The 21604-nt window shown below is 43.4% G+C and overlaps 1 protein-coding gene across 1 annotated transcript in view; it reads right to left on the bottom strand.

Annotated features, from left to right (window-relative positions):
- Window positions 1-21604, bottom strand: part of TMEM132D (transmembrane protein 132D) — a 398801-nt gene that overhangs the window by 225217 nt on the left and 151980 nt on the right. The window contains exon 3 of the mRNA XM_074972451.1: window positions 4743-4889. Within this exon, the coding sequence (XP_074828552.1) occupies window positions 4743-4889 (147 nt within the window). The remainder of the gene's footprint in view (window positions 1-4742; window positions 4890-21604) is intronic.

Raw genomic sequence — 21604 nt, 5'->3', positions numbered from 1 at the left:
TAAAGGAGGGGTTCTCAAACTTCATTGCACCGTGAGCCCCTTCTGACAACAAAAATTACTGCAGGACCCCAGGACGGGGGACCTAGGCTGGCAAAGGGGGACCCATCTCCCCAGGCCAGGGGGCCAAAGCCGAAGCCCAAGGGCTTCAGCCCCAAGCAGGGGGCTTGTAACCTGAGCCCTGCTCCCCACGGCTGAAGCCCTCGGGCTTTGGCCCCGAGCCCCATTAAAATGGGCTCGCGACCCACTTTGGGGTCTGTAGCAGGGTGCTGGTGCAAAAGCACCTAATTAGCCCCTGCTCAGTTAGCTCCAATCAGGGGAAACAGATTGGGGCTGATGGAAAAGGCCTGATGCCGGCTTGAGGATTGGTAACACCCTGCTGGCCTGACAAGCCAAGGGCGATAAAGGTTGGGAGGGAGCCAGAAGGCCAGGGGCAGCCAGGGAGAAGTCAGTCAGTCAGGGAGGGAGGGAACCGGAGGCCTCCTAGCTGAAGGCTGACTCTGCCTGTAAAGGAGGGGACTAATCCTGTCAAGCTTGTATATAGATAGATACTAGTGGTAGGATAACCTTAAATAAATAAAGACACAGGGTGTTGCACAACCTTGAAGCCTCTGAGCCTTATTGGGGGCAGCAAGTGGGAACCAGGAAGAGGGGCAGGTCATGGACCCTGTTACACATCCCAACCCACAGTTTGAGAACCGCTGATTTAAACAGAAATAGAGTCGCTTTATAGCTTTAACTGTCATCTATTTCAGGTACCTATGGCACTCGCTTCTGTAGCATCTGAGCCTCTCACAATCTTTAATGTATTTATCCTCATGACACTCCGATGAGGTAGGGAGTTGCTATCTTTCCCATTTTACAGCTGGGGAACTGTGGTGCACAGAGACTAAATGACTTGTCCAAGGTCACACGGGCAATACAAAAACACAAATCTGTCCTTACCATTATCTAGATTGGAGGAAATAAACTCATCTAGACAGTACCGTGATATCATCTAGAAAGTCCCATTCAAGTATACCCATTTATTTTTGCTTTATTCCATCTGACTTCCTGTAGTCACGAAAACTCTGGACTTTGTTTTACTTTTGAAAACTTCTTTTTGTCACTATGCTGGTTAATATGTAAATGAAATCTAAAATATTAGGAATGCCTTATTCAGCATGTTGATTTCCTTATTAAATATTACTCATGCCTATTTTGCCACTCACTTTTAGGAGTAAGATCAAGCATTATAATGAGGAGGAAGAGGAGGAAGAGAGCTCCTATTGGCAAATAATTCCTCTTTATCTTTGCATGTTTAACAGTGCTAAATATGCAGAATGGATAACAGTTAAATATTGAACTCTTATCAAGTTGTTTGCTTCTGGAGTTCTTTTAGAAATTTTTCAGACTCTATATACATATTGTTTAATTACTCTTAAAAATCAGAGATCTGATCCCATGAATGCAAAGGCGGCCATGTTAATTAACTTGAGATTCCATGCTTTTGTGATCCTGATAGTTTTACATGGATCAGGAAATAGTGTTAATAAAGCTAACTTACTGTGACAGGTGTAATTTCACGGCTTAAGGAGACACTTGTGCAAGTGATAAACTTAACGGGATGCCTGAACGTTTCTTTATATAAGTTTTGAAATATATCACTCTTTTGTTTTGAGAGGTTTTGGCACTAAAAGCTTATCATAACAGGATTAACATATAAATATTATCAGAGCCAGCAGGATGTTTTTGAATGAATATTAACAGCAAATATTATGAGTCTGTATCAGAATAACTAATGAAACACAGCTGTCAAATATCATTTGACGTTTTCAGTGCCCTGTTTATTACAGCCTGGTGACAACATTCCAGATTAATGGAGACACAACCATAAGGTCCCCCCCACTCCTCGATTCTTCACATTCACCCTCATGCAAGTGTAAATTTATAACAAACTAAATCATGACCTCTATGATTAGTAGATGAGTTTGATACCTGTAACATCTGTACAGTCCTTACACTGTACAACCCTCTATTTAAATTCCCTCCATTTCCACCTAAACCACAAGAAAAAAGCTTATAGAAATAACTTTCTCTATGAATGAATCAGTGACTCAGAAATGCTTTGACTTGGGAAACGCTGAAAATTGACTGAAGCATCAAGTTGTGCCATCCTTCGGTTTCTCTTTTGGATTTCTGTTTCATTATTCATCATATATTATCTGCCCAAATAAACATGAAGAACTCTGTTTCTGAGCACATACTGGGCAGCAGAAACTTTTTACCGGTTTAGAGTTGCCCTATATGCAACTTGAAGCTGAGCATTTCTGCTTCCCTAAACAGGGCTGCCACAAGAAGGAAGAATGCTTGGAACTCAGGAGACCTGAATCCAAATCCCTGCTCCACCACAGACTTCCAGTCTGACTTGTCGCAGCAGTGTAAATCCAGAACTCCTTCAGTGATGCAAAATTATGCCCCAAAAGCACAAGTGACAAAACTGTCTCGCTCAACAATGAGCACAAAGTAGTAGAAATCTCAGGGCAGTGTTCTATTGAGTCTGTATTATAGTATCTGTGTTGGAGGGAGGGGAAGGAAAGTTTTAGCCACCACACAAGAAATTAAGTCTAACAAGGAAGCTTTAATTAGCTGTAAAATTGTGGTCCAGACATTAGGTAAATATTCTGATTTCAGTGTTAAGATACTTAACCATTTAAATGATAGATCTGATAAATTTGGTAAAATTCTTTAATAAGGATTTAAAAACAAGTGGACAGTTATTTTCTTAGAATCCTCTTTAAAATTCATCATAAGAATTGATTATTTTAACATTCATTTGATCACTCAGTTATTTTGAGGGTGTAATTCTAGTCCAGTACTGAGTCTAATTTGCTAATTTGATCTTGATTTGATTGTTGTAATGCTCCATTTTTAGTTTAGTGGTAGTAGCAGCTTAGCTTTGGTGATATATTTTCTTGATTTTATAAGTGTTTTAATTAAATTCAAAATAGACACTGAGTTACATTTCTTACAATAAGCAGCATGGGTCCAGAACCTTTGAGGACCTGGCCTGGATACCACCTAGTCAACCTAAAAGCCTGACTAGCTCCCCCTAATTAATCTTTGTTCTCATCTGCCTTAGATAACTAAGGCCCCAAACCAGCAATGAACTCTACATGGGCACAGACTCGATAATAATGGTGCTCTGCTGGGATACAGGGGTCTGCTCATGCAGAGCTTATTGCAGGACTGGAGCCTAAATCACATTACTACCATATTTTCAGTACTACTAAGTCATTCCCTATGGTCAGCATGTGGAAGGATAGGGAAGATACTTCAATTACTGGTTAACCTTATGTAATGATCTAATGAAAATTGGCACATTTTAAGGGCAAGCACTGAATGCTTAGGCTTAGGAGAACACTGAAATGGAATAAGTAGCCAAATGTTGTTCCATCCTTGATAACACACTACATTTTACCATTACTGAAAGAGGAGCAGGGAAATGCTGCGCTGCACGGCAGAACACAGCCCCAAAAAATGGAAGGGTAGATGGTGGGAGATAATTCACTGTCATAATTGCTTTGGGCCTGATCCAAAGCCCACCGAAATGAATGAAAAGACTCTCATTGACTTCAGTGAGCGTTGAATCAGACCTTTTAAGAAGCTTTCTGATTCTTTTATTGAGGAAAAGGCTGTGACCTTGGGCATATATAGATTCCTTCCCCAGCCACTAAAATTCAGCCAGCTATGAGATGATATATGGCTTAGGGAGGAAGTGGAGGATACCATATCAGCGGGGCTGTGAGGGGGATTTTGAAATTGAATTCTAGTGTGTGGGGGGAAACAGATTTATGTCTGGAAAGTAAAGGAAGTCCCCCTTCCCCTCCTTCCTATATTCCAGACCCACCAAGCTTCCCGTTTATCTAGAGGTAAAGAGGGTTTTCATTAAAATGGGCCAAATCTTGCACCCTGTGCAAACCCAATACATTGCAATGGCATTTCACAGCAGGTAAATCACTTCAGAATCTGACCTTCATCTTCATCATGCAAGTTTAATAGTAACAATAATTAATATAACAAATCTCTAGCCAGTTAGCTCCTTACCAACTGGATCTCCCCTCTCCATGCTTTCCCAGGAACAGTGAATGAAGTGAAACAAAAAGGTATCAAACATTTATTCTTAAAAACACTCAACTGTGATTAGAAACTGGAACAACTGCTATCAAATATTGTTTTTGGAGTCAGTGTCCTACCGAAGTTATTGTATCACGTGAACTTAAGATCTGAATATCACTCCTCTGAATGTGGATTAAAAATTCACTGACAAGAACATGGGTTGAAGCCTGGTATGTGTTTCTTAGTTCCTTCTCAAAAGCTAAGGATACAAATTGAAGACTGTAATTAACAAGCCACTAATATAATGCCTGACCAGTTCAGAAGCAAATAATTTGAAAAGACTAAACAACCTGGCTGAACTAAATTCAGAGAGATGAGGCAAGTCCTTTTAACACTGTGAAATGAACATTTCCTGGTAGTTTTCATTTCATTTAGGCAATCAAAATGGATTTAGAGTATATACAGTACAGTAAGCAGAATATTTTAAACTAAAGACAGCATCAGTTTTTCCATTTATACACTTACTGTGTGTATTTAGAAACTATAATAAAAGTTTTATTAATTACCATAGCAAAGCAGATACATCTGTTTTGAAAAAAGCAAAATTATCTCATTTACAAAATGTAAAACTATTGTAAATGACCTACCTGTTTTCCGAGGTAGCAGATTTCCTCTGACAAACAATGACAGCTGGTGCATATTTCCCAGTATAATCCACGCTCTCTCTAATGTCCCATAAGTACGGGCTGCTGGCTCTTACACTGAAAATATTCACACCTTTCTTCACCTTTGCCCTAAGAGGAACAAGAGGATATGTCAACAATTAGATACAGAATTTCATTTCCAAGCTGTTACATGGATCTTCATTTTTTTTCTCATTACTGGTCCTCTGGAGATGCTGCAGCTCATTACAGATGGACCACATTGGTAGGAGGTAAAGTATAATGGAATTAAACCTCCCCATAGTTTAAAGGAACAGTGTCAAGATAATAATGTTAGTGATATAATGGTAAATAGATCTGTATTTACATTTTCTTCCCATAATACATTAGATCGCTAAAACCAAAAGAATTTTAAAGCTCTGCTACAATTTGTCACCATTTATACTACTTGATTGTAAGTTTCTCTGTGTCATTTTGACAGTGAAACTAGCCTACTCAATTATGCTTTTGGCCCTCATTGGTTCTACAGGCCGTGATCCTGCAAACTCTTAGGCACGTGCTTATCTTTACACAAATGGGTTGTCCAGTTTCAATGGGACTACTTACATGCACAAAGTTAAGTAAGTACACAAAATTATGCATGTACCTGTTTGCAAGATTGTGGCTTGTTTACAAGACGGTGATGGGAGTGGTTAAGACTAGAAAGACTTGGCTAGTGTAAGCAGAGTCAGGATGGGCTCCACCCTGACATCTGGTGGTGAGGTGTGGCAAGTAGTGGAAAAGAACTTCAGGGGCTGATCTCAATTTGCATAGGCACACCCACCCCGCCTAGAATGAGGCCATAACTGCCCAAATGGTCACTTTGGCTGTTGTGGAATCCCCAGTGTCTTTGTTATTGGGGCGGGAAGAGTAAATTGTTATTACCCTGATTATGGGAACTGTGCTTGGAACTGTACTTGGCCTTTTGTTATGATGGAGGGACTCACCATCAACTGAGTAGCACTCGCTAGGCAAGGGACATGGGTTCCAAAACTCTGAGAAGGGAGAGAGACTTGAGACAGGTATTAGTACCTGGTGGTGTGGGCCCCTTTGTGAGGGCCTGAAGCACCAATTGCACCTCTGTCTCTCTCCACTGTGGAATGTCAGAGCTAATTTGGGGTCTATTAAGAGTCTTGCTACAAGTACTGTGCTGCATTCACTTTGGCCTTATGGTGCACCAGCACTAAGGCTCCCACTACTATGAGCTGAAATCACTGAGAGCTGAAATCACTGAGCACTGTGTCAAGTAGTGGGGAGCCAGAAGATCTAGAGTGCAGTGGTGCTGTTCGTGAGACGGCGAGCTGTGCAGAGCGGAGCCGTTCGCGAGACGGCTAGCTGAGCAGAGCTGTTCGTGGGACGGCGAGCTGTGCAGAGTGGAGCCGTTCGTGAGACAGCGATGTGTTCGCGAGATGGCGAGCTGAGCAGAGCTGTTCGTGGGACGGCGAGCTGTGCAGAGTGGAGCCGTTCGTGAGACAGCGGTGTGATCGTGAGACGGCGAGCTGAGCCGAGCTGTTCGTGAGACGGCGAGCTGTGCCGAGCGGAGCCGGTCGTGGTGGAGCGGAGCCGTTCGTGAGACAGCGAGCTGAGCAGAGCTGTTCGTGAGACGGCGAGCTGTGCAGAGCGGAGCCGGTCGTGGTGGAGCGGAGCCGGTCGTGAGACGGCAAGCTGAGCAGAGCTGTTCGTGAGACGGCGAGCTGTGCAGAGTGGAGCCGGTCGTGGTAGAGCGGAGCCGTTCGTGAGACAGCGTAGCAGAGCAGAGCCCTGTGGGGCAGTCAGCTTCAGGACACGTAAGGTACCCCTTACCTCTTTCCCCCACACACAGGCACATTTTAGCCAGACTGGGGAGTAACACTCTGCAGATGAACTTTTGAACTCTGGGGCTGGACTTTTTGGATTTTGGGCGATTTGAGGATTGCTGGACTCAAGAGACATTTGGGTACTGGGACTCAAGAGGGAAAGGATGTGGCCCAATTTTCTGGGGTGGGTCTTTGCTCATGGTTTGGTTAATGAACACTAGTTGTGGTGTTTTCCCAATTTAATGCTGATGTCGTTTACCTCATGTTATTAAAGATTCTCTACTACACCGAGACTCCGTGCTTGCGAGAGGGGAAGTATTGCCTCTTCGAGGTGCCCAGGGGGTGTGTAAGATTTTCCCAGGTCACTGGGTGGGGGCTCGAGCCAGTTTTGTATTTGCTTTGATGAGAGGGAACCCCTGTGTACTGAACCCGGCCCTTGCTGCTATCAACTTGGCCTGGCAGAAGGGTTACACTAGAAAGAGAGACAGAGACACATTTCCTGGTTCTTATGCAGTATCCCAATGCAGCTGATTTGAGGTTACCAGCGCTGCAGCGAAAATAGTTAATTTAGTAATCTGTTTTCTTTCTTTTGCTTTTTAATTTCCGATTTTGTAACCCCTAATTCTCTCTTCTTTCCCTGCCTCCCCGCCCACAAAAACATCTAAATGTGTGCACTAAGCCACATTGGCATTGTCCCTTTTTACTCCAGCTTTATTTAATGCTGGTGAATTGGGAGTTTCCAGTGATGTCATATTTTGGCTTTCAAAGTTTTGTTTTTTATTAAATAAAAAACATTTCGGTCAAATATCCCAACACATGAGATGTCACGAGATGCCAGTTTAATTACAAATTAAATATACAAAATCTCATATCCAAAATACATTCAGCATGCTGGCAAGTCCTTCATTAAGAAAACAAACGGACTGTGAGTGATACTTTTTGCAAACACAGAGATGTCATTAACGGTAGAAAGCATTACTGGCTCTCCCTCTCTACAAGATTTCCTATGGAATCTTTTAAGAACAGATTCCTGACAAAGTAAAAAGGGGCATGGGATTCCTTCTACAGACTGGAGGTGATAGGTGGTGTCTATTTTATTCTTCTGATAGCACAATGGTAGCTATTACTATTTAGCAATTTCCTGAGCTCATCCGTAGGAATTATGATACAGAGACCAGATAATTTTTGCTCAGAGTCTTCTATGCCAATTTCACAATATGCTGCATCGTACGCAGGGTGCACTGTCCGTTCATAGTTATAAAGATCCCTCAGGAAGACGGACCAATGGCCTGATCAGAGCTTGGGGAATTAACTTGCAGGCCAGGCAGGTTTACTAGAGAGCGTGTGCCAGAGAAAGAAAAACAAGGCAAGGTGGATGGAAACTGATGCCAGTCTGCAACTTCAGCTAGTCCCAATGACTGTAGTGATGGGAAATTTCTGTCCTGCTCTGCCTACTTTCTGTCCCACCAGTGAGAACTAACGGAAGGCCCACGTGGGAGTTAGGAGCTGAAATGTTGTTCATGATCTGGGCCTAAATGATTTCATTGGGTGTTGTGGGTGCTCAGCACCTCTCGGGATCAGGCAGCTGTGACTATGAATTCACACATTCACACTGCCACTCGCACGCCTGGTGCAGCTTTCCAGAGTGGTCATCTAAACTGTACTGCTAATTACAGCATGCCAGCGTGGGATTAGGACATTATGAAGGGACTCATATGGGAAAATTGGTCTGCATCATTGCTGCCCCACACCTAGGACAGTCATTGACACCAGTACAAAATGGGTATGAATCTACATAAGGCACTTATATGTGCACATACACCCCATTACCATAGTAAGCACTTCACAACACCCTGTGAGGCAAGGAAGTGCTGTTTACCCCACTTTGCAGTTGGGAAACGGATGCACAGAAATGCTAAACAACTTGTCCAAGGTCACACAGAAAATCTCTGGCAGTGCAGGAGCTCGAACCCAGGTCTGCCACATCCTAGGCTAGCACCCTAACTATTAGCCAGACCATCTTTCCTCTCTAGCATACTAGTAGCCTTTTACATCCACAGTTCACTGGTGTAAATTCTCCTTTACACTGCCTTAGTGTAAATGAGAATTGGACCCAATGTCTCAGTTCTGCTAAAGAAGTGGCCACAGGCTTAGAAGGAATCTTCTGTTTCCATAGAAAAACAATTTTGAAAGTACCAAAAAATACAGCTGCAACCACTACCTCTCTCCTTTGTTATCTTCTAGCTGCATTTCTTTAAGAGATGGTGTGGTGTAGCAAAGCAGCAGGATGGACACACAAACAGAGAGACAACTTGAGCTTGTTTACCCTTGACATTCACTTCTGATGTTTCAACACAAACTGGGGCTCTTGCATGCCTTCCTGGAGTAATTGCAGTCTAAGGCTGAGAATTTCTTTAAAAGGGTTTTGATAAGGTCTAATTTAGTCATCTCTTACAAGCCCTAAACCTTTAATTTTACTGAAAACAATAATAGAACTAGATTGCTGTTTTCTGCAGAATTAGAGGTTACTAGCTCTTTTTAGTGCAGTCAGTTATACATGCTCCTGTAATTACCACCAAAGCTTTGACTCCATCAAAAGCCAGTTTCATTCATTTTCTCAGGTGCGTCCTCCTATTTTGTTTGCCAATATTGCACTGCAGAATTCTCTTCACCCAATTTACCTTGGCACTTACACTTAATTACAAAGGAGTGACCTGGAAGAGATTGGGTTAATGCCAACAAAAGGTACATTATTTGTCAACAAACAGACCTAAAAGTGAAGCTACTTGAAGTTTTTATATGACTGTTGTCAGGCTTCAATTTACTTCTTCCAAATCTTTTTTTAAATTTGTGTCTGACTGCCATGGTTACAAGGCAAGCTGTGTTTTAGACCCCTTTGCAGCCCCCCTTGAATGCACCCCACAGGCATCTCTTCCTGCATCTCTCTCAGGGAAAAAAACCCCACAGTTCAACCACATTTGGACTGGATCTGTGGGTTGCAGCCCCCCCTGTAACACAACAGGCCCAAAGGTATTTGAAATCTGCAAGAAAACTTCTCTCTGGGAGCCTGGGACCCACTGGGGTTGACATGATCCCAAAACAACTTCAAAACAAACGTATTGTTTATTCACCCACAGATATATAAAAAGCAGAGAAATAGTCAAAACAACAAACGTTTATGCTCATCTGTTCTCACCTACACTTTATTGCTTCCTTGTAAGTTTTTGATAAATTCCATTCAGCCCAGACCCCTTACTTTTGGGCTGGGAAAAACACACTGCACTGCCACATTCTTTCATTATGGTGTGTCTAAACTGCTTTGTTAACCTGGGTGATTGGCAACCGGGTCTGAGCACCTATGTTAGCCTAGCCCAGGTGAGAGCATCCCCACTGCAAAGCTCTACCCAGGTTACTGTGTCCTCTCTGTTTCTGCACTCACCCAAGTGCATCTGGGAGCATTTCCTGTTGTTCTTTGTGCTGAGATACTTTAGGATATTTTCCAGGTCAATTGTGGGAGAACTTATCTGTCCATCATTGGAAATCATGGGATGGCACTGGAGCACTATCAGCACTCAGGAGATTTTGCCCGCAACCTCATTGCAAAATGGATAGCTTACAGCCTGAGTTAAGATGGAGACTGGGTTCTAACCCTTACTCCCATCTTGGTAAACTAGCTTGGTCTTAAAGCACTTCCTAGGCTGGGTCAGAGGTTTGTCTGTGTGGATGGTAGGTGGGCTTTTGCCAATACCTGGGAAAGAACCCAGATTAACTGTGCAGTGAAGATGAACCCTCTGTCAGAGACTCACCTCCAACAGCTGCTCCCAATTCCCCACTCCTTCCTCTCTAAGCAGGAGCCTTAAACTGTTTAGTGTCCCTTTGATCTTAGGCTGTGACCTTGGAAAAATAAGCCTCTTAACCTGGCTACAAACAGGCAGGTGGATATTTCCCCCCTTGTTTTCCTAAGGATACATGATACTTTGTATTTTATCTCATTATTTCATTTCCTGTTTGTTTACCCCTAACATCCTCCTCTGATTTAACTCCATGCAGACGGCCAGAATAGTGTCAAGCAATTAAACTGAGGTAAATATGACATTTTAAACACAGTACAGCTATCTCCTTCATTCGCCACATTGACTCACAGTTCTCAGCATGTCGAGCGGAAGACAGAGTCAGGGACCACATGACAAGCACATTTAGTCACTCACTGCAGACTTCATAAGCTTGGTCTACACTACAGAGTTAGGTCAATGTAAAGTAGCTTATGTTGACCTAATTATGTCAATGTCTTCACTACAGCCTTGCTTCCACCAATGTAAGTGCCCTATTACACTGACATCATAACTCCACCCCCATGAGAGGCGTAGGGGGTATATTGGTGTAGTTAGGGCAACGCAGTGTGCGTATAGACCAGGGGTCGGCAACCTTTCAGAAATGGTGTGCCGAATCTTCATTTATTCACTCTAATTTAAGGTTTCGTGTGCCAGTCATATATTCTAACGTTTTTAGAAGGTCTCTCTCTATAAGTCTATATTACATAACTAAACTATTGTTGTGTGTGAAGTAAACAAGGTTTTTAAAATGTTTAAGAGGCTTCATTTAAAACTAAATTAAAATGCAGATCTTATCAGTTTAGTACAGTGGTTCTTAACCTGTGGTACGCGCCCCCCTGGGGGTCCGAGATGCCCTTTCTGGGGGTGCGAAACAGGCGAGATTTTTTTAGAAGGTAAATCATCGAAAACACAAATTAAGCACAGGCACATAAATACAACTACTTTGTTTCTTTAAACCTATGTATTTATTAACATTATACATTTTTTACCGATTACTGTAATATACGAAGTTTTTAAGTTTTCAAGTTTTTAAGCTAATTGTAGTGTAATTTTTGATAAGGGCTGCAGAGTGCTGGGCCCAGGCCAGGAGCAGAGCCCTGGACTGGCTGCCGGTACCCCAAGCCAGCAGGGGGGCTGAGCAGGGCCGGAGGCCCGGACCCCGGCTGGAACCCCAGACCAGCAGCAAGGTGAGCGGGGCAGGTGGCTGGTATCCCAGGGCAGCAGCAGGCTGAGCAAGGCCGATGGCCGGGACCCCGGCTGGCAAGGGGCCGGTGGCTGGAACCCCAGACCATCAGTGGGCTGAGCTAGGTGGCAGACAGAACCCCAGACCGGCAGCGGCTCACCCGCTGCTGGTCTGGGGTTCTGCCGGCTCCTGCCAGCCGGGGTCCTGGCCGCCAGCCCCGCTCAGCCTGCTGCCGGTCGGGGGCTCTGTTCACCCAGGCCGGCAGCGGGCTGAGCGGGGCTGGCAGCCGGGACCCCGGCTGGCAGCAGCGTGCCAGTAAAAATCAGCTTGCGTGCCACAGGTTGCCGACCCCTGGTATAGACACTGCATTAGTTACATTGGGTGTCACTGCGTTAGTTACACTGTCATTCTTATCAATTTCATGGCTCCATGCTGGAACCGTGACATTGACAAGAAAGTCGGGATGTCATTGGGGTGGGTGGGGGGCTCCAGCTAGAGCCCCGCTGCCCCCGGGCTCCCCGCTCCCAGCCAGGCTGTGCCCGCCCTGCTCCCCACTCAGAGCCTGGCTGCCTCCCAGGCTCCCAGCCAGGCTGTGCTGGCCCTGTTCCCCACTCGGAGCCTGGCTGCCCCCCGGGCTCCCCGCTCCCATCCAGGCTGTACCCACCCAGCTTCCAGCTCCTCACTGCCACCGGAGCTGCTGCCTGGAGGCTTCCCCCAGAGAGCCCTGGTACTGCCCAGAGTCTCCCCACTGCTGGGAACCTTCCAACCCCCCCCCCCCCCCCGCGCATGATCTCGGCTCCCCACCACCCACCTGGTTTTACTAATATACGGGGGGGGGTAATCGAGAGAGAAACCGACCGACCAGCCAAAGACAGCCAAAGACATGCCCCTGCTCCTCAGCTCTGCATGTTCAATAACCATTCAGGCAAGAGAAGTTCCTACCATCTATCTATATATTTTTCTGTGCTTTGCATCATTGTTTGCTTTATATACACTACAGCATGTTGTTTACTCCTAGTCTGCAGCTATGAAACCTTTGTAGAGCTTACCATCTTCTTCACAAATCAGTCCACATAAGCAACGCACTTGGGAGAATTCACTCACTGGAAACCTGTGAGTGCTGGCAGGGTGAGAGGCAAGAGAGGAAGAAGGTATAGCGGGAACTCCCTGAGCTGATACATCACTCCTGAAATCAAACACGTTTTCCTAAGTACATAAAGACCGTGATTTCCCAATTCCATCTCATGACCCACTAAACACCACGTTTACTCCAGTGATAAAAAGAGGCTTCAAATCATGCAATTAAAATGCCGGAGCTGCCCCTTTTCATTTATCAAAGTATCTGTTTTAACATCTCCCAGTTTTCTTTGTAGTTTACAACCAGTTAGCACTTAGCTTTCAGCCTGTGTCATTACCGCAGGCTGGTAATGGCTGTGAAATTGTTGCTTAAGTGTTGTATAAAAAGGATCAGCTGCTGGTGAAAAACAAGTGGTACAGCATGAGTGCTGCTAAGTGCCCCGTACAATGTCAACCCAGCATTGGGTCTGAAACACCAAGGGGAAATTTAAAAAAAAAAAGAGAGCGAGAGAGAATTCACTCTCCAGTAAAAGGAGATCAAAGACATGTTGTGCTTATGGCAGATATTCTGACTCTGACTCTGGCCAGGACTGTCCCGTCTGTGACCCCTGAAGGGATTCTGCCTGCAACACGCCGACGTCATGCTACTGCTCGCTCTCCTCCCCCTGAAAAAAAACCCACCAAAACATTTCTGAAAAAAGAGGTTTCAAATCTGTGAAATTGATTCTGGTCTTTGATTACTGCAGGTGCTCAAGGGAAAGACGTGTAGAAAACTTTCCCAGGAAAGGAAGCTACACTCACCATTTATAGAGTGCCTGTTAGCCGATGTGCTTCCACGAGCTATCGCCTCATTTGGGGCGTCTGTTATAGTGCAATGGACAAATGTGTGTCAGAGTGGGTGGGGTGGGGGTCGATTTTCAAAAGCACAAGGTACCTGACTCCCACTGACTTTCGGTGGGTGCCTCGTTTCCCTTGGTGTCTTTGGAAGAGTGACGCGTTGCAGGTTCCTTTAAAGTCTCTAAACACACACTAAGGTTTCTCAAAAGTCTTGTGAAACCATCCTTGGGTATTCATAACCATTTAATAAAGGACTCGAGGGGTCTGGTTTTTTGTCTGTTATACTTTTTATTGCTCAGATAGTTCCAGGATATTGTACTGAACCGTCCAAAATAGTATCTGACTCCAAGAGAGGAGTTCCCCTCCTTTCTAGTGACAGCTGGAGGCACATGGGTGAGGGGCCTTTACCAGTCCATTCAGGTTTTTAAGGCCCAGCAGTCTGAATGGCTGGTTAGCCAAGCCAGCGGATGATATCAGTTTGAGTGGTCCATTGGAAGCACCCAACGGGCTAGACGTGAATGGGGACAGGGTGGGGGTTTGACCCAGCTAAAAGGAAGGGCTGGGTTAGTAGACTGAAGGCTTTGGATAGTCGCAGCTGAGAGTGGAGGAAAGTAGCAACTTGAGCCAGCAGCTAAATGCCCCCCCGGAAGCCACCTTGAGAGCATTCGGGGTCTAACATGTGCCAAGTGACATACTAAATGACCTACTGCAGGATGGTGGCTGTGGGGGAGTTGCTGGTACTAGCCTTTTTTCCCTTTCAAATAGTATCATTTCTTGCTCAAGCCCTGAACGATACTAGAGATGGAAAAGCCCTAGCTACTCTATTCCCCCCCACTAAAGCAGGGTGACTCTTACTATAGTTTTTTTTTTTTTTTTTTTTGGTGCTCTATTAAGTCTACCTTTTAAGAGGCGGTGCGATCTGGAGCAGCAAATCTCAGACTTTGGCCCCTGGGCCATCAAGTGCTCAGCAGAGCCCTTCTAGGTATAATGCTAATTAAACAGCTTGTGTCTTTACATCAGAACCACTTAATCAGAAAGTGCTTCTCTAGTTGGACTTTTTTTTTATTTTACAGTAACGGAGCTGAGACCACACCGTCGAGCCAGACCTCTGGATAAGAAGAAACCTAGCAAACAATTGAATAGTGTTGAGATGGGAAAGAATGTCAAAAAGAGTGCCAGACAGACAGCGTAGGTGGGTCAGGGACAAAGCCAAGTGAAAGGTTCACAGTGAAATCAGAAACAAGAGGAAGAGTGAGATGGGTTGCACGTTCCTTTAAACCCTCTAAAACACACACTAAGGTTTCTCAAAAGTCTCATAAACCCATCCTTGGGATGGAGGGAACTTCTCTATCTGCTTTAAGGTGCTGCTCCTAATAGTTAAAGCCTTCAAAGGACTAGGGCCTACCTATGTGTGGGACCACCTGTTCCCTCACCATAACTGCTAGGGGTGAGCCTCTCTGAATCTGGGATATTCCCAATGGGCGGCTGTCTACCACAGAAGGCGTCGGAGTATAGCCATCTTTGAAGACCTCTCTCTTTGCACAAGCCTTTTCCTAATATTGTTGGTAGCAGACTAGACTGGCTGTATTTCTGCCATAGGCAGAACTGATCAAGTTATCCAGTGCAAATCAATAATGCAATGAGAAGTGGTTGGAAAGTGTGGTGTTCTCTTGGTATTTGTACTTTTAATTACATGTATAACATCTAAACCATACAGTGATGGGAACTTTATACATTCTTAAAGGACAAATTCTGCCTGATTTACCCCCATGGTTTTGCTTGCGTGGGGCTAATTCAGAGCAGAACATGGTCTTCACACAGATGTATGCCTTCGCATAGAAATCATGCAAAACCATGTCTTCCAGGTAGAGCACCACCATTTTCAGTGAGTTTCACATTGAGACTTATTTGAATTTAAAGACAGACCTTAAGAAGCACAAAAGCTGTGTGGGTCAGGATAGATGAGCCTTTGAGAAGTGAAATCCCCAAGGAGAGGATTTTCTTATTAGGAACTACCTTCATATTTGAGGGTCTTTCCATAGGAGTGCAGGGTTGCTGCCATGCAGCACCCCTTTGAACAAATAAAACTGGAATGTCCCCGCAGCACTTCTGAAAACCAGGCCAGCTTTTGGGCAGAGCCTTAATAAGGATCAAGGAGCCTAATGTTAGGAACCCAGGTTGGAAAGTTTTGGCATTTAATTTTAGATCTGCTTTGGCTCAGTAAAAATAGTAAGATTTGGCCTTCAGGACTGAGTTGGCTTTTTCAGAGCTGATTTCCCGCCCCTAGGATATTTCATGTACAAATCAGCGTTGCCAGTTGTTTTCAGAGAAGATGCCACAACGTTTCTCCAGGTTACACTAATAGCTTTGTTGATTGAAAATCCACAGCAGAAGAGAATCGGGAATCCCTTGTAGATACTGATGGAGTTAGAATAATTTATGGAGAGTGGTCTAGCACAACATAAGCTATTTAAAGCTGTATAATATACCCACAAACTCTTATTAAGGTCTGTGGTTTTCAGCCCTGTGAGACAGAAACCAGCTATCATTATGCACCACCATGAAAGCAGATTAAAATTAAATCAATCTGTTTATCTATGGGCTTGCAATGCAGCTTTCTCAAAACCTAACATATTCTCTATCTAATTAACATTTCAGGAGGAAAAACCATTCCACCCAGACACTTGAACAACCCCTTTCAAACTGGGATATTAGAAAAAATAAGTCCCAAGAGGTTTTATAATCAAATGTAATTAGTAAAAGGGCACGAGACCAATTTAGGCCTCAGAAAATGAACTGTGCATGCCATGAGTTAAATAAAACAGATGTCTTTGGAATACAGGTCTCTTGAGTTGGGCAAAACCTGTCTGTCTTACTTGTGGTTCTGTGTTTGCATGTGTTTGGGGGCTTAGATTTTGTTTTTGTTGTGTTCAGTCAGAAAATTAATATGAAAAGCATGTTTTGCAAGATGAAAATTAGACTAAAACCCACACATCCCTAGAGGATTAAAAGTCATACGATTCAAAACAGAGGTAAATATCATGAGGTTTGCTACTCTGACTTCCATCCACTTAGTAGATAAACCCTTACAAACTTGGCCCCAGTTCTCGGTGGAAATTGAGGGTTCTCAGAACCTTGCAGGACTAGGACCTTCAGGTTCCCATTGTTAATAAATGTTTGCCCTGATGAACAAGTGTGTTGCTTTATGATGTTGTGATGTAATCTCAGGACATATTGCCATGCTGCAGTGTCGCTGCATCATGGCATGATACACCAAGACAAGATAATGATACAACATCACTGTGTCCCAAAACTGTTTTCATGAACCTTAAAAGGTTCTGAAAATCCACATAAGGTGCTCCTGATGGTGGCAACCCTATTGCTAATATGCTATTTAAGTAAACATCTATTCTATAAGGCTACTCCAGGTGGTTGTATGGAAACTGACATTATCTCCACATTTAAACAGGTTTGATCCCTCTACTCTCAATCCACACACAATGTGTTACTATCCGAAACTCACCTGTGTTCTAGGGTTTTCCTTTATTCTTCATTAACAACAAATGTGAGCCTTAATCTGAGCTGCCTTCTGAACTGGCTGTTCCAAGGGCTTTTCCTTGCAGCACGCCTTGTCTCTTTCCCAAGCTTTCCTTTGTCTTAGCAAAGCTCTCAACTTCTTACACTCCTGAGCTAGAGCTAATGAGACCAATGTGATCTAACTGTGTGAGTCATGAGAATAGCTCTGCATCCCCATCAGGGTCCTGGCAGCTGACTGACATGCAGGGACACCAGATATGAGGGGGAAAGGCAGGAAACTGTTTTGCTTCTGCTGTCTCACTGCATAGCAATATGGCTGTTGGTAGCATCCTCCTGCTGCCTTCATGATGTTAACTGTACTTGATGCAAGCTGGGTCGCAGAGCAGTGAGGAACAGGAAAATAGCAGCATTATACCTACAAAAGTGTCACATTATAGACATAGCTGCTACAAGCAAGCAAAATCTCATTCCTGGAATTAGCTAAGACGCTGCTATTAGCAGTGATGGTGTTATAAACTAGGGACACTCTAATGAGGCTTTATTGCATTAAAGGACAAAACCATGACCCTGCCAATAGCTATGTATCAGCTGGAATTATGAGGCAAGCACCCAGGTGGTTTCAGAGAAGTGACTGTCTTTGTGCTGTTGGTAGTTAGGGGACAGGCTGCAGAGGAAATTGATCTTCTGTTTGTCCAAAGGCCATTCACAAATGCAATACCAGTAATGGTGACTCACTCTCACCTGTCACATCTGCATGCCACTTTTTCCACCCAGCAGCCAATAATTGGACACTTCAGCGTGACAGCAAAATATGTGAGTGTTCAAAGGAATGGAGGAGTGTGTTTATTTATAAAAATGGGAGCTGGAGATGAACAGGGCTGGCCTACTGGTCTAGATGAAGTTAGGGACCCTATGGTTTGCTTCTGACTACAGCCAAAAAGAGATTTAAAAATATATGTGTATGCAAAAATATGATGCAAATTCTTAACTAGTTTTTTTGCTAAGGTTGTTGTAAAAGAAAAAAGCGGAATAGCTGCAAAAGCTGTTTACCAGCCTGTGTAGCAAACTCATTCAGCCTGTAGCTACTTGGAATTTTAAATAAAATCCAATTCAGATTTAGGAATGGTTGGGAATAACAGCAATACCTCAAACTGCACTTTCATGAATAGATCTCAAAGCACTTTACAACAAACAAACCAATGCACACTGTGGACTGCGCAGTGAGTGCAGGGTGAAGTGTCATTAGCTCTATTTTACAGATGGGGAAACTGAAGCCAAGACAGCTGAAGTGACTAGCCCAAGATCTCATAACAAGCCAGTGGCAGAGTTGGCCCCCTGAGTCCCAGTCCAGTGCACTATCCCCTGGGACACACCTCCTCCAAAGGCATTGCATAATTATCTGGGTCAGAGGCTTCTGCTCAAGGTTCCATTTACCATGGGAAATCAGGTAGAGACACTGCCTTTAATTGCCAGCATTTAGCAGATTTCCTCTTACTGACTTAACTCTTATTGACAGGCTCTCCACTCACTGCCCAGCTCTCCACTCCTAAAATCTGTGTTGCAGCTAGTTTGTTTGGTGTTTGGTTTTCTTGCTTTTTTTTTTTTAAACCAGTCCCCATCTCCGCAGACCCTGCCTTCCCTTGATCTGAATGAACGAACTGTATACAGACTGCTGCTAAAAAGACAGCAAGAGGTTTAAGACCCAGGCTACACTAACAAACAACATTTTGCATTATATAGCACCTTTTATCTCAAAGAACCCCAGGACACTTTATAAAAATTCTAATAAATTTGCTAATGTGTGTAACTCTGCTCTCTACTGGATGGAATCAGAATTGCTCAATTATGGGTCATAGGCCTAAAAGTCCTACAGTTAATGGTGTAGCTCAAGTGATAGGGGCCAGTGCTTTGGAGCAGAAGAAGGTGAAATCTATCCCTGTTGTCTAGCACAGTGACATCTCTGAAATTCATATATGGCCACAGTCACACTCTTGACATACCGATCAGTGTGGTGAGGTGATATAAAAAACTGCTTTACTAAGAAGCTTAATTTAAATTTCAGCAGGCTAATCCTGTGCTATTCCAAGTTTTCATCCACAACTCCTTACAGGGTATGGAACGATGACACACTCAACGAATGAAACAGAAGCGTGACCTCAACAGAAGAAACTTAGACTGATCACTGAAAATGGGTCAGCACTGTTCCCTAGCAACTTCTGAGCACTGCAGATAATAAAGCATTTTGTGGGCAGTGCATACACCACACATACCTATACAAGAATCCCTTCGCCCACCACTGAAATGCAGCCACCTCTAGGGAGGAATACAGCAGCTGTTTAACAGAGAGAAGCAACATTACACTTTAGCTAATGCCAAAAAGTGAGGAAGAATACTGTATCCAGTTGAAACAACATTTCCATTAACCTTTTACTTCCAATGGGCCCTTATCTCCTATATTTGTCCTCTATTCAACAAGAAGTATGTGAGATGCTCAGGCTAGACACAGCATAAGGAAGAAGAAGAAACACAACTTAATCCTTGCAGCAAATACAAAGCCTGATTCTGCAAATCCTTACTCACATTGAGTAGTTTATTGGATTTACATGAAGCCACTTGAAGGCTTTCAGCATCAAGACCGTAGTACTGAAAATGTGAAACCAAGCATGCAGAACATAGATTCCAGAGTGGAGAAGAAAAAACAGCTGGATCACTCCAAAGGATTTTGATGATCATACAGCAGGTATTCACTTAGCAATTCCAATAGGAATTGTTGTTCTGTATATCGCATATGTGATATATATATTTAGTCAAGTATTTTACCATCCCTTCTGTCATCTGTTCTAGAAGTCCCAAAAGCAACATTGCCGAACTAACATCAGGAAGGAGTTCTGCCATAGGCCAACCCTACCAGCTCAATGCAGCCACTGATGCAGAAGGGAGTGCAATTAATTAATACAATAATGACACAGTCCAACTTTATTCTCTGTTCCTAATCTACGGTACAAACTGGAAGAGGAAGAAAAGTCACATGGCGTGTCCTGTATCTACCCACAGCACTTAAAGTCAGTGCCTGTCAGAGCAGAGTTAAAAGAGCTACAAGAGCTGGCTAAGGTGGTCCAGGGAAGCAGGAATGCAGCTATAACTTGAAATTATATAAAATCTTGGTTGTTGATTGCTTCCCAGGTTAAAACCATTTTGCAGGGACAAAAGGTAGCTGGTAATTTTCTCCATATATATAAATCCCGAAGAGAAACAATATTAATAATTGCATCCTCCTCTCATTTCCTCTCAAAATTTCATGCAAGGTTCCTTGGACTATCTCATCCTATTTGTGCATTTCAATCTCTGAAAGAGAGTTGAGAATGAGCGTTAAATGTCTCTCATCACAGCATAAAATAATCCAGTATATTAGACTTTATTACCTGATCTGCTGATGAACCCAATGTGAACTTACAATGCATGTTAATAGCACAGGAATCGGTGTGGGAATTTGTCACACGTGGCTTAGCAGTGCCCGCATATTAGATGTAAGTGGTCAAATGTTATAAATTTCATAAAACATAGTATGGAATCATAAGCTATTGAATGAGCCAGAATCTTATTGGCTATATGATTTTTCTTTGGTACATGGGACTACAAAGTCTTTTTAATAAATGGACTGCAAAGAGAGATTGGTTCTGCAGAGAGATTGATCTTTAAAAACTGCAAAAGCTCTTTTGTGCCACTGTTAAAAGCTCAGCGTGCTGACGTGACAGAAATTGCTTCATATGAAGATATTATTTCTAAGATTAATGGCAACACCGGTGACTTCTTCCTCTTATCTAAAGGAAAATACATATGCGTTAGTAGTAGGTGCATGAGATCACTAAGGAGGTTTAGGGTGATCAGGAGTAGGAACCCAGTGCTTTGCTTTTCTAAAGAACTTTGTTTCTCGCTTGTCTATAGTTTGTTGTTCTTCTTTTTTGTTGTTTTTCTTAATTGTGGTTTAAAAAGAGACAGTTCTGTTAAAAATTATGGTGATGTGACCAGTGAAAATTGTAGGTTGCTACAATGATAAAGAAGGTATTGTTAGCATAGTTCGTATAGATTAATAGATTTTAAAGCCAAAAGGGACCACTTTGATCATCTAGTCTGGCCTCCTGCATAACACAGGCCATAGAACTCTCCCAAAACAATTCCTGTTTGACCTAGAACATCCAATCTTGATTTAAAAATGGTCAGTGATCAAGCTTTGGTAAATCGTTCCAATGATTAATTACTCAATGTTAAAAATGTACACCTTATTTCCAGTCTGAATTAGCCTAGCTTCCACTTCCAGCCATTGGAAACTGTTATACTTGTTTAACTTCTTGAAGCTACAGAAGGCACCAATGTGAGGTCTTTGTGACTGGGACCATGTTTTTGTTCTGTGTTTAGACAGCACCTAGCACAGTGGGGTCCTGGCCTATAATTAGGGCTCACCGGCACGACTGCAATACAAATAAATAATAATAATAATTCATTATAATTTTGGGACATGGACATCAGCATCACAGATGACTGAAG

This window comes from Natator depressus, chromosome 15, assembly GCF_965152275.1.
Source record: "Natator depressus isolate rNatDep1 chromosome 15, rNatDep2.hap1, whole genome shotgun sequence".
Classification (NCBI taxonomy): Eukaryota; Metazoa; Chordata; order Testudines; family Cheloniidae; genus Natator; species Natator depressus.
The sequence above is the reverse complement of the archived record's forward strand: the minus strand, read 5'-3'. Positions and strand labels throughout refer to the sequence as shown.